The sequence below is a fragment of the Monodon monoceros genome, unplaced genomic scaffold (genome assembly GCF_005190385.1).
Source record: "Monodon monoceros isolate NGI ecotype Baffin Bay Population unplaced genomic scaffold, NGI_Narwhal_1 Super_Scaffold_7, whole genome shotgun sequence".
In the NCBI taxonomy this organism is placed as follows: domain Eukaryota; kingdom Metazoa; phylum Chordata; class Mammalia; order Artiodactyla; family Monodontidae; genus Monodon; species Monodon monoceros.
Genome location: NW_021703784.1, coordinates 287007 through 299922, shown reverse-complemented (window position 1 = coordinate 299922; position 12916 = coordinate 287007). Strand labels below are relative to the sequence as shown.

Below are 12916 nucleotides of genomic sequence, written 5' to 3'. Positions count from 1 at the left end.
CTGGGGTGGGTGGGTCACCTCCGCTCCCGAAGGCTGGTTACAGGCCCCCAGACCCTTTTCAAGCTCCCAAGGTGAACCGTGGCCTCTGCTGTGTCTCCCGCCCCGTTCGTTCTCCCTGTGGCCGCCACCTCCTTCACCTGTGTTCGCCGGGCTGTTGGGGGTGGGGGAGGGATGGGAGCAGGTGCGCTGGGCTCTGAGGTTTCTTCTGCCGGGTTGGTTCAGACCGGCCCCCTGTCTTCAGGGGTCTCCACTTTAGGTGAGGAGGGTCTGGATGCGGGGTACCCACATCGGGTGGGCCTGCTCCCGGCGCTGTGACCTTGGGGCAGGTTGTTTGGTCTCCTGGAGCCCCCGCTGCCGTTTGTTTGTCTCTAATCACTGGTGATCGGGGCTCGGGTCCGACAGGAGGGCGTCAGGGTGGCTGGGCGGCAGGCTGGTCCAGTGACCGTCCGCCTTCCTGGGTGCAGCAGAGCTCAGGCCCGGGCGTGCGAGACCCCCTGTCCAGGCACAGGAAGCAGGCGAGGAGCCTCAGAGCCAACTTCTGCTCCGGGCTCGGCCACGTCCATGGCCGTGGGCAACACATAGCACATCTTTCTCGGGCATACCTCTCCCTGGTGGAAAGCCATGGAAAATATTGCTGCGGTGGGACAGAAAACTAGCTCTCATCTGAGATGTAAAAGGGGAATCTTCACTTATATCATCACCCAGTGCCGGGGAGGTGCAAAGTAAAGATCAGACTCCGGGCTCCTGCAAGGAGTAATTAACAGAAATGCACACTCTGGTTGTAAAAATTCCATAAATCGAGCACAGAGGCTTAGCAAGTGGATCTCTGTGAGGTCTGTGCTGAGTGGTGGAATTTCCAAGATGAACCGGCTAAGTCTCCTAGTGTCAGAGGAACTAAACTCTGTTTGGAGGTGGAAGATGGTGTCAAGATTAATTTATTTGCAGGTGAGTTGAGAATGGTCAGGGGAATTCTGAGTCCTCCTGGCTTTTGGGTGATAGCTGTTCTCTCTTCTCCTTTCCATCTGCAGTGCTAGCCACCATCAACTTACAGCCACAAAACGAGCTGCAGTTTTTAACCACCTTTCTGCTGAGTGTCCAGGTGAGTCAGGAGGTGAGCTGAGCCGAGCCTGGGTGTCAGGAGCTTAGCTGGGCCAGGGGGCCCCTGGGCCCAGCCTTGCAGCTCTCAGCCCCCCTTCCCCCTGCACGGCTCACGCCGCACCCGTGTGGCCTGCCCCTGGCGACGGAAGCGGTGTGACGGTTGCTCTGAGGGGTCGCTGTGTCAGCTGGTGCTTGGAGGTGGTTTCCAGCCTCCTGAGAAGGGGCCCTTTCTGAAGCTGTAGGCGGGTGTGCTCACAGAGGCCTCTTGACTAGAGTTCTGTGGACTCAGCTGGCCTCAGATGGGCTCAGTGTGGGCCCTGGGGATCAAGGGGAGAGACACGTCCCTGCCCTGTGTCTGACCTTCACTGGTCAGGCTGCTCTGGGCCCAGAAAGACTGCTGTCACCTGCCAGACAGGGGCCTGGTCCACCCAGGCCAGAGGAGAGAGGCGCGTCGGATGTATCTCAGCATCCATGGGGCTGGTGGGAACTTGCAGTGAAGTCCTGTTTTGTTGATTTCTCCTCTCCCCTAAGGGGAGAGAAGGTCCAGCTGAGGCAGCCCATTGGCAGCATGGAGGCCGCCTTCACCCTGTGTTGTGTACGGGGCCTGGATGCCGCCCTGAGGCCTGTACCTGGCGGGGCTGTTGGAGGGTTCGCTCCCGCCACCCCGAGAATAGATGCCGGCGGGGGTGCTGGGGTGCCTCCCGTTCCAGCTACTCCTTTTTTAGAGCAGAGGTGGCGTCCAGAGGCTCGGCCGCAGGAGGCCCCCAGGGCAGTGTGAAGCCCCCAGGGCTGAGGGCCACCATGTGCTGCTTAGAGGGACGGGAGGGGGGTGCCCAGGAGGAAGCAGGATGGGGGGGCCCGGCGGGCTGCTCAGCAGACTGGGGGCGACAGCGTGCAGGTGGGTACAGGCCCAGCCCCCTCCCTCCTTCCCGTACCCTGTACCGTGCTTGCTGGGCGTGGGTCCGCGACCACAGGGTCTCTGCCCTCGGGGAGTTTGTGACCCACTTGGAAGAGACGTGTTAGGTACGTAGTTGCCCAGGATCTGAGTAGGGTCGTCCTTGATGTTGTCCAGGACAAGGACGGTGCTGTGACCCTCAGCTTATCTTCCCTCTTCTGTGAAGTGGGGATAGTGCTGGCACCTACTCGTAGGGCCGTATGAGGGTCAAAGGGATGATGTTTGGAGAGCCCCCAGAACACCCATGCTCCCCACGGGCGCCTGCAGAGTCGTCCGTGGAGAGGTGGCCCCAGGCTGGCTGGCCTGTCCATAGCGCCCGTGGCCACCGGCCTCTCTCCCGCTGCTCAGCTACGTGTTTTTCTCCAAGAAGGGGCCGTGGACTTGTCCCTGTTCAGATCAGAGGCCCCTGCAGATGGTCACTGGTGGCCCTGCTCCGCTTCACTCAGGGTGTGCGGCTGCGCCTTGCCGGCCCGGCCCGTGTCCAGTGACGGGAGCCTGGATGCGGGTGTCTCTGGGCGCTTCCCAGGGCCAGGCAGCGTGTGCTGAGGGCTCCAGGTGCCTCATCTCATGTGACTGTCCCAGTAGCCACGTGACTGGCCTCCGTGTAGCCGTTTTACAGTTGAGGACACAGACTCCAGGACAGTGTCCCCCGGCAGTGGCAGGTCAGGGCATGTAGCACAGTCGGTGCCGAGCCAGCCCTGAGCCACGGTGACCTGGGCCGTTTGGTGGACGGCTCAGCCCAGCCCTCAGGTGGCCCCCTCCTGGCACTGGAGGCTGCTGACCTGTGTGACGTAGTGACTCTCTTTAGTGACCCAAATGTGGTACGAGTGTCCCCTCAGGAGGTAGGCAGCCCTAAGAAAACCAAGCCCCGGGCCTTGCTAGAAAATTGTCATGACTTATGTGGCCTCTCCCATGGCATGGTCGGGACCTTCTGCTCAACAGACCCTGAATCTGCCGCCCCCTGGGTGGGGCGGTAATGCTCTGTGTGCCTTGGCCCCGGACGCCAGGCCAACAGCCACAGGGGGTGCTCGGGGCGGGAGGAAGGCTCTGTGGCGCGGAAGCTACGGGGCTGCCGTCGGGGCAGCACCTCCCCTGCTGCTTCTGTGCACGTAGGCAGAGCGGAGCTGGGCCCGGGCATGGCCGCTGCGTCCTGGGGGCAGTCCTGTGCAGCCTCAGGGTGCCGAAGCAGTGTTAGACCTTCGAGCGTCCTGGCCGAGGCTGGGGGGCCGGGCTGCAGAGCCTGCACTGTGGTAGCTGGAACGCTCTCATGTTCTGGTCCAGTTTTGCGTACTTCCGTTGAAACCAAGCTAGACCCGGGAGCGGGGCCGCTCCACAGCCCCCTGACTCCTCCGGCCAGAGGGACGCAGCATCTGAGGGTCTGTGTCCATGGTGTGGCTCTCAGAGATGGGGTTTCCCCGATAGAACATCCTCCTGCCCTGAAGAGGACACACGGGGCTTGATCAGCAAGCCGCTGTCAGGACTGCAGGTCAGGTGCTGCGTTCTTGAGAAAGCTCACCTCGGGCAGGTCCCCGGGTTCCCCACCAGCGCCGCATGCAGCATGAAAACCACATTAGGGCCCCGGGCCTTCCGTGCCCACTTTGGTAGCTCCATCCACCCCCTGCCACGTGGCGGCCGCACGTGGAGGACGAGCCAGTGCGGGTGCACTGGGGGCTCCCCTGTGCTCTGCTGGCAGCGGCCTCGAAGCCCAGGTGTGCAGCCAGGGAAGGGTTGGGAGGACGGAGGTGCCGGCTAACTTCTCACTTTGTGGTGCACAGGGCGTCCAGCCCAGGATGGTGATGGAGTGCTGGACGGGCTGGTTTGACTCGTGGGGCGGTCCCCACAGCATCCTGGATTCAGCAGGTGGGTGCTTGTGGGACCCCCGTCCAGCATGTGTGCTGGCCTCAGACGCAGGAATAAGCCCCAAATAAGGTGCTAATCCATGTGAATTAGCTGAGGGTGTGGGGCTCCAGGAGTCTCTGCGTGGACAGTCAGCCCTGAGCGTCCAGAGCTGTTTGTCTTGACAGGTGACAACGAGCGGTCAGACATAGCTTTGGGGTGTCTCTATAATTGCTCTGGAGTAATGCATGCCAATCACAAACGTCTAGCCAATGCAGGACATGTATAAAGGAGAAATAAAAACCCCGGAGCCCAGAGCAGACGTTTCGATGTGTGTAATGCGGGCACCCTCTGTCTCTCTGTCTGCCCTCCCGGGTGCACGTGCAGGTAGAGGTGTGGGCAGGTGTGGGCAGGTGAGGGTGTGTCTGCTCCGCCTGCCTGTTCCAGTGAGATACGCGGAAGCCCAGCTGCCTACACTGTGAGGTGTGGATTCCACCCGTGTTCTAGAGAATGCAGAGAACCCCGTTGGGCTGGTGTCGTACCCACGATCTCTTATTGATGAGGACCTGGGTGCTTCCAGGGTCTGTGTTCACGGACCCCGTGCAGCGGGCGATCTTGCACGTCAGTTTGGCTCACCTGGCATGTTTCCCTGCGATAAGTTGCTGGCAGTAGTCCTTCTTCCTCCACGCGGGTTTGATCTGTGTTAACTAAACTGCCCGCCAGGAATAGGACACCGCTCCCTCCCCTGTTACACGAGATGCCCATTCCCCTCAGATTCATCAACGCCAAGTGTTAAATGATGTCAGCGTTTGCTGTCTGATAGGTCCTTGTGTAGGTCTCATTTCTTTGACCAGTGCTGGCGTTTTAAACTCTGTATAGATATTTATTAACCATTCATGTTCCTCCTCTGCTGTTTCTGTCTGTGTCATGGGCTCATTTTCCAGTCCAGGTGGAGCGGGGAGGTGGTCAGAGCCGTGTCTCTAATTAGGTCTCGCTAACTGAGCCAGGTGGGCCTGAGCTGCAGCCCGTGTGAGGTGCAGACTCGCCCGGGACTTGAAAGCAGCTGGAAGCCGGGCTCTGGGGCCGGGGTCCCATCCTCCCGCCATGGACTGTGGTTGGGTTTAGGGAGACCTAAGGACAGAGCTGTGAGGGGGACCCTGAGCGGGGACCGGGCTCACAGCGTCCCAGGCGCCAGCTCTCTGCACCCTTCTCCTCCCACAGAGGTTTTGAAAACCGTGTCGGCCATCATCAACGCTGGCTCATCCATCAACCTGTACATGTTCCACGGTGGCACCAACTTTGGCTTCATCAATGGAGCCATGCACTTCCAGGACTACAAGTCCGATGTCACCAGCTACGGCAAGTACCCCCGACGTGGCGCCCCACGCCCGTGCCTGGGCTCTCGCGGGGCATCCCTCGGGGACAGTGGCTGGCACCTCTAATATGAAGGCAAGGTTTTGTCCGGACCGTCACTTTTCAGCTGCCAGGGCCGTAGGCGACAAGCCAGCTGACGTGCCTGGGCCTTTGCATGCCAGCTGGGGAGGGGAGGCAGGCCAAGGCCGGGAGGGAAGGCCCTCAGGTGGGGGTAGCCCCTCCCCTCCTCAGAGCCTTGGGATGAGGTCACCCTGCCCCTTGCCTGGAATGTGGGGTCTGGGCAGTTTGGGGGCATTCGGTAGTGTCTAGCGCGTGTGGTATTTTGACTGACGGCTCACATCAAGTGTTCTGCCTCCCGAATTGCTGGGGAGAGGACCCTGCTGGCCCAGCAGCTCCTCCTGTCTCTCTTTGCCTCCACAACGCTGTCCTGGGGGCTGAGGCCCGTGACACGGCTAGTGTCTTGCAGACTATGACGCGGTGCTGACGGAGGCCGGGGATTACACGGCCAAGTACACAGGGCTCCGGGAGTTCTTCGGCTCTGTCTCAGGTAGCTGCAGGCGCAGGCGCCGGCTGTCTGTTGCTCTGAGACCCCAGGAGACTTGCTTCTTCTGCCCCCAACCCCTCACCCCCCGCCTCAGCCCCAGGTGATGCGCGTGCAGGAACGAGGACAGGCAGGTCTGAGCGACTGTCCTCATCCGAGTTGGGGTCTTGCCGCTTCACTTTCTCCTAGGTGTCAAGGTTCCTGAGGATGTGAGCAAGCCCCTGCCTACCTGCCTCCTGGCCTCGTCTTCTTGGCGGGGTCTCGGTGGGCTGGGAGGGGCCTGTTCTGCTGGGCTGGGGCAGGAGCTGGGGCCGGGGGGGGGCGCTGGAGGCACAATGACTGTTGGGGTTCTTTGGGGACGGCTCTGCAGTCTGCTTGTGTTGCAGGGGCCCCGCTTCCTGCCCCACCTGACCTTCTTCCCAAGACGGCGTATGAGCCAGTGATGCCAGCTTTATACCTGTCCCTGTGGGACGCCCTGCCCTACCTGGAGGAGGTGCGTGCTGCTGGCGGGACGGGCTGGCCCAGAGGAAGCGCCACCGCCTTGGGCTCCACTCCCCAACCTTGGAGCTCAGAGGAAAGAGGACAAACGCACATGGGGGAGAAGCAGGAGGGACGAAGGGAACCAGAGGAGGAGCTGGTAGCACAGCGGGCAATAGGCAGAGAGGAGGGAGGAGGCCGGGCGCATTCCCCAGCGCCAGCTTAGAGATGACGCTGGTCACAAAGCGCCGAGGCCACCGTGCGTAGCCTGCCTTCTGTCCTTACCACGTGCCCTCCGTCGCTGTCCCCGAGAGCCTGGAGAGCCTTGCAGACTGTGACGAGAAACCAAAATCAGGATTGTGGAGCTTGATTGTGTAATAGAAGTCAAATAGAGAAAACGTTCCATCCCCGCGTGCTGACCCCCATAGGGGCTGCCGGCTCCCCGCGCCCCCAGAAGGCGAGGCCGCCTCTCTGTGCTGAGCCTCTGCCTCCCGTCTCGTGTCTGTGCAGCCGGTCACCTCGGAGAAGCCGGTCAACATGGAGAACCTCCCGATAAATGGGGGAAACGGGCAGTCTTTTGGGTACACGCTGTACGAGACCACTATCACCTCTTCTGGCATCCTCAGTGCCTATGTGCGGGACCGGGGACAGGTAGGGGCGACCCTCTGAACTGCCGTGACCCACCGCACACCAGACCCCTCCCCTGAGGCTCTCACGTGCAGCACCCGTGTGCGGAGATGGCCCATCCCCGCCGGCCGTGCTGCCCACTGGAACCTGGGGCCTTCGTTTCCCCCTGGCCCCTGTGCCATCACCTCTGAGTGCTCGGCAGGGACCCCCACGCCTCCCCCCTGCTGACACGGGGGGGTCTTGTCTGCTCCTCTGGCAGGTGTTTGTGAACACGGTCTCCATAGGGTTCCTGGACTATAAGAGGGAGAAGGTTGTCATCCCCTCGATCCAGGTTTGTCCCCGGGGTTGGGAGGCTGGTGCCAGGCGCCTCCTGGGCAGGTGTGGCGGGAGGCCTGGAGGGAGGCCTGGACGAGGGGGCTGCTCAGCCACAGAGCTGGGGGTGGGCATGGCTTTCTGATGAGCAGGGACCCCCATCCCGTCCTCAGAGTTTAGGGAGGACTGGGGCTCCACAGCTGTGACCCAGTGGTTGGGAATCGGGCTTCGTCAGTGCCCTCTGTGCTCCCAGCAGGGGTTCACGATGCTAAGGATCTTGGTGGAGAATCGCGGGCAAGTCAACTACGGGACTAATATTGATGATCAGCGCAAAGGTGGGTCACAGCACACGCGTGGCTGTCCCTTCTCCACAGCAGCACCTGCAGGTCATGGAGGCTGATACCATAGATGGGGTGGGCCATGGGGGCCCATCGTGGGGAGGTGGGTCCAGGAGGCCACTGGATGGAGGTGGAGTCATGGAGGCCACCAGAGGGAGGTGGGTCCCGGAGGCCACTGGATGGAGGTGGGGTCATGGAGGCCACTGGATGGAGGTGGCGTCATGGAGGCCACTGGCGAGAGGTGGGGTCGTGGAGACCCCTTAGAGGGAGGTGGGTCCTGGAGGCCACTGGAGGGAGGTGGGTCATGGAGGCCCCTTGGAGGGAGGTGGGTCCCGGAGGCCAGTGGATGGAGGTGGGGTCATGGAGGCCACTGGATGGAGGTGGGGTCATGGAGGCCACTGGACGGATGTGGGGTCATGGAGGCCCCTGGAGGGAGGTGGGTCATGGAGGCCCCTTGGAGGGAGGTGGGTCCCGGAGGCCCCTTGGAGGGAGGTGGTGTAGGACCCGTGCCTTCTTTGTTCTTCACACTGACTTTCTTTTTGATCCACCTTGGAAACCTCTGGGTGACCTCCTTTGTGGTGGGGAGGAGGGTACAGGAGGTATGTGAACAGCATGCTCTTGGTGGCCCTCCCCGCGGGAATATCCCACCGGGCTCTCTAAACCTCTGCTTGAACTTGCCTCTTTCTCATCATTTATCAAAATGTGGGTGGTTTTATGTAAGTTAGGAAATAGGACCTCGGACAATAAATCCTACCTGGAGCAAGCCTGGTGGCCTCCTAGCTCTCGTGGCTGTTTGCTTTTGTCACCTCGGGGAAGTGATGTGGCCCAGCCCTGGGGACTTCCTGTGTCCTGGGGATGTGCCCCTCCAGAAGGGCCTCGGTGTGCTTCCCCTCCCCTCCGCTCCCCGCCCCGAAAGCCCCCCGGGTTCCTCCCTAGGTCTCAGTTTCTTCCCTAAGGAGCTCGTGGTGCTGGCCGCCCTCACTTTCTCTGTTCTCCTGGGGGCAGAGAGCATGGCAGCCTGCCCAGTCGCAGGCCCTGCTGGGGGTGCGCAGTCCTGTCCTCTGGAAGGGTTCAGTGTTCACAAGTCACAGACCTCCTGTCCAGAGCCGTGTGCACCCCCTACACCTGCACCTGCAGTTCAGGAGGGTCTGCAGCCCTCTGAACACCCCCAGCCTGTCTGGGTTCCCAATCTGGCGACTCAGCCGCTCTGTGACTGAGAGGATGCAGGACACCCAGTGGGTCCCACCCCGAGGTGCTGGGAAGTCACTGTTCAAGTGTGTGCAGTCCTGGCCACGGTGCTGTCTGTTCACAATTTAAATACTTGGAAAAAACCCTTTAATGCTGGCTTGTGTAGAAGATTTCTGGCTGAGTTACTAGGTCTGTTTCGTCTGGGACTCCACTGAACAGACCTCGAAGCTAGGCTGGAGCCACCGTGGCCTCTTGGAGGTCTCCTTTCATGGCGTTGGAATTCTCAGCCCCCAAAAGGGAGCGTCCCCCTCCCAGGGGCCGGAGGCCGACACTGCCCTCGGGTGCCTCCTTCCCTGCACACTAGGGCCTGGCAGGCGCTGCTGTCACTTGCTCTCATGGCTTTGGGGCTGCAGGGAAAGGTTTTATGCGTGCAAAGAGCCCCCTAGGGTTGCTGGCCCTTCAGCAGGAGTCCTTTGTTGAACTTTCCAGAAACGTTCTGTGTATGTGCCCAGCCGGCGGGTCAGCCGTCCCCCCACCGTCGGCCTCGCTCAGTGTCTCTGCCTTGTCCCCACAGGTTTAATTGGAAATATCTATCTGAATGATTCTCCCCTGAAAAAGTTCAAAATCTACAGCCTGGATATGAAGAAGAGCTTCTTTCAGAGGTGGGTCCTGCCCTGCACAGCGTGGGAGCAGCTGGACGGCCTGCAGGAGAGCCAGGAGGCCCGAGGCTGCCCCAGGCTTGGTGCCCGCGCCGCACCCCTCCGCCACGGCCTGAGAACCGGAGCCCGAGCGCTCCCCTGCTCCTCCCCTCGGCTGCCACTGCTGTGCCGGCTCACAGGGCGGGGAGGACCTGAGAAGGCGCCCCCCATCCCTCATCTTCTGTCCTGCCCACAGGTTCCACGCAGACAAGTGGAACCCTGTCCCTGACGTGCCTGTGTTCCCTGCTTTCTTCTCGGGGCCGCTGTTCGTTTCCCTCTCCCCCTGTGACACCTTTGTGAAGCTGGAGGTTGGTAGCTCCGCCTGCCAGGTGCTCTGGGCTCCGCTCCTTGGGCCCCCAGCCTGGTGCTTGGCCTCCTGGAGCCCCCCTACCACGTGTGCCCGGAGGGTCTCCGTCGTGGCCTCCCTGGGTGGGGGTGGGGTCAGAGCAGAGGCACCACCTGGTGGGCTTCTCAGGTCCGGGCTCCGGTGGTCCGGGTGCCCTGCCGGGGCTCAGCGCTAGAGGGAACGGGCTCTGGCGCTCCCCTCCCGGTACCGAGCGGCTGTTGGGACGAGTCTGGTCCCTGGGAAGCTGAGAGGAGAGCTCAGGGCCTGTGTGCGCCTCTGCCTCCCGTGTGACTCTACGTTCGGTGGTTTATGTGGTCAACTAACACCTCCCCTCCTCTGCTTAAAGGGCTGGGAGAAGGGGGTTGTATTCATCAACGGCCAAAACCTTGGATGCTACTGGAACATCGGGCCCCAGGAGACCCTCTACCTCCCAGGTGCCTGGTTGGACCAAGGCCTCAACCAGGTGGGAGCACTTTTCCTGGGACCCCTTCTCATCCCTGCCCTCCCTGTCTCACGGTGTTTCTCCGCGGGCCCTTGGCGGGCAGGAGAGGACAGAAGTTCTGACGGGCCCGATCTGGCTCCGAGACAGACTGGCCGTGTCCCCCAGGTCATTGTCTTCGAGGAGAAGATGGCGGGTCCGGTGATACAGTTCACGGAAACGCCCTACCTGGGCCGGCACCAGTACCTGAACTGAGCAGCCCCCAGGCCTCCTGGCAGGGCAACAGCAGGCCCTTCGACCCACGGCTGCAGTCCAGACCCTCCCCTGCACAACCGGAGAAGCGGGTTGGGGGCGAGGGAGGGCCCCTCCCCGAAGAGCTTCCCGGCTCTGTGGCTGCTGCCGTCTGCCTTCGCTGCTCCCACGGGCGGGATGGGGGTTCTGGCTGGGACTGTCCCCCGTGGGGGTGAGTGGGGCACAGCTCCTGGACAGTCTGCTCTGAGTGTCCCCGTGGGCCCTGTTTCTGAGCTGGGGGGCACGTCACCATTTGTGGAGGGTGGGGGCACCTGGGCCAGCCTTCTCCGCCATGCAGGGAGGAAGTCGGTGTGGTGGAGGGACCCCGGCCCCCTTCCACCCCACTCGGATCGCCTCTGACGGTCAGGAACGCTGAGCCTTACCTCCCAAGACAGCGTGTTTCCCTCTCATTCCGCAAGGGGCAGTGCCAGCCCAGGAGGAGAGGCAGCTGCTCCGGAGGGTCCAGGAGGCTGCAGGCAGAAGGTGCGGTCGCAGGGGCCTGGGCAGGAGTATTGGGGTCCCGGGGCCCCCACCCTGGGCCAGGCGGCGAGGGAGGGGCAGCCTTCCTTTCAGTTGTCCGTCCAGATCCCGGACAAGCCCCCACGGGATGAGTCCCGTGTTAAGGCTCAGGTTCGCTGCCTTGAATTGCGGTAAAGCCACAGAGTTGCATCTCATCCTCCTTGGTGGTGTTTCTCTGACCCCTCTTGTGCCGGCCGGGCACACGCTAGCCTGGCCGTCGCCATACCGAGAAGACTCGGCTGTTGCGGTGTGGTGGGCAGGGTGGGGCCGTGTTGGGTGGCCAGGAGCGGCACGTGCGCTGGCCACAGTACTGAGTATGCCTCCCCAGCGACGTCTGGATCCTCCTGCCACAAACGGACGATCTCCATTCATAGTCCAAGTGGAAGAGCGGATTCCTCCGGGAGTGGGGACCAGGTGGGGAACAGCAAGCTGAGAGCCTCCCAGCAGCGCCCTCCTCCCCACGGCCGGGAGCCCATGCTTGGCTTAGGAGGGGTCTGCACGGGGCCAGTGGTGCGCAGCCCCTGGGCCCAAACAGTGGAGCTGGGTCAAGGGCAGACGGTCACAGGGGGCTGGGCCCAAGGCTCCCGCTGGGGGCAGAGAAGTAGGGCTTATTGAAGCTAACCTGGTGGATCATGGCTGGGGGTCCCAGTCCCTGATCTCGTCCAAACTCACCAGCTCTTCCTGTGCCGCCTTGAACGGGGAGCCCGGGGCTGGGCGGAGAGAGCGGGCTCTGTGGACGGGGCCAGCCTGGGCGCTGAGCCACCCTGCCTGACTTATGCCGCGTCCCATGAAGCGCGTGGTGGGCTTCCGCTGGGGAGTGTGCACGGAGCTGGGGTTTGGAAGACTCAGGGTGACGCCATCTGTGTGATGAAGAGTCCCCTGGCATTGCTTTTCCGCACCCACCAGCTCGCAGACGCGCGGCCCTTCCTGGGTGAGGTCCCTGGGCCAACCTGCCTGCCCAGTGACCCCAGCTTCCTGTCCAAGCACCTTGGCAGGGAATGCCCTCTTTGTCACCCCGGCCTCCAGGTGCTGGGCATCTCAGGCTGCTCCCAGGCCGCCTCTGCCCTCACTCGGTGTGGAGGCCTCGCCCACGGGCCTTGGCAGCAGTCTCCACACTCGTTCTCTCCCACGTTCATCCCCGTCGGGGCTCCAGGCACCACTGTCCACTCACCTCTCCTGTGAGCGTAACAAGCACATGACCCCAAACTTACTGTCACGTTGTCCCCTGCAGTCTTCCCGGAGCAGTGGACACAGTTCTGTTCTGTCTTGGTTACTCGTGGCTGTACTTGCACCTCACATCCAACCCATCAGCAAACCCCTGACCCGTGTCCAGAGCCCGCCCGCTGCCCTCTCGTCAGGGCTGCGCCTCGTCCGACTCACCGTTGTCTCGGGCTGCCTGCCCGTATCCTGTTGGCAACACAGGAAGCGAGCGCTTCTTCTAAAAGGCCGGTTAGACTGGGTCCGTCCTCTGCTGCAAACCCTCCGACAGCCTCTCTTTCACTCCCTAGCTACAAGCTTCGCCCTGGTTCCAGAGCAGAGTGTCTGTGCCCCCTGCTCCCACGTGTGACCCACCCCCCGCTCCCAGTCAGCTGCCCTCAGTGGCCTGTTAGCTAAGCGCTCTCCCGCGGGGGGAGCTTCTCTTTTCTGGACCCAGTTCTCTGCACGTCGGCTCGGAGGCCACCTGGCCAGGGAGGCTTTTCTGACGGCCCAGGTGGGGTGCCAGCACCTCCCCAGCTGCACTCCGCCCCGCTTGCCTCATCCGTCACCTTGGAACTGATGACGGTTGTTGGAGCACCCTGGCCCCGGGCATCTGTGTCCTCTCCGGAGAGGGCAGCCCCGGGCAGGCAGAGCTTTGGCTTCCCGGCCCTGTGCTGTGC

The 12916-nt window shown here is 62.3% G+C and overlaps 1 protein-coding gene across 10 annotated transcripts in view; it reads left to right on the top strand.

Moving 5' to 3' along the window:
- The window catches only part of LOC114887803 (beta-galactosidase-1-like protein 2), a 39989-nt gene extending 28354 nt beyond the window's left edge, over window positions 1-11635 (top strand). For 7 of the 10 annotated variants that reach the window (XM_029209680.1, XM_029209676.1, XM_029209677.1 and 4 more), the window contains 12 exons: window positions 1029-1099; window positions 3829-3913; window positions 5111-5248; window positions 5730-5810; window positions 6191-6297; window positions 6792-6932; window positions 7168-7239; window positions 7477-7555; window positions 9321-9408; window positions 9641-9752; window positions 10137-10253; window positions 10380-11635. In XM_029209680.1, coding sequence (XP_029065513.1) covers window positions 1029-1099; window positions 3829-3913; window positions 5111-5248; window positions 5730-5810; window positions 6191-6297; window positions 6792-6932; window positions 7168-7239; window positions 7477-7555; window positions 9321-9408; window positions 9641-9752; window positions 10137-10253; window positions 10380-10484 — 1196 coding nt within the window. In that variant the 3' untranslated portion in view covers window positions 10485-11635. The remainder of the gene's footprint in view (window positions 1-1028; window positions 1100-3828; window positions 3914-5110; window positions 5249-5729; window positions 5811-6190; window positions 6298-6791; window positions 6933-7167; window positions 7240-7476; window positions 7556-9320; window positions 9409-9640; window positions 9753-10136; window positions 10254-10379) is intronic. The other 3 variants (XM_029209678.1, XM_029209681.1, XR_003791588.1) reach the window with 2 other exon arrangements.
- Window positions 11636-12916: the final 1281 nt, after the last annotated feature.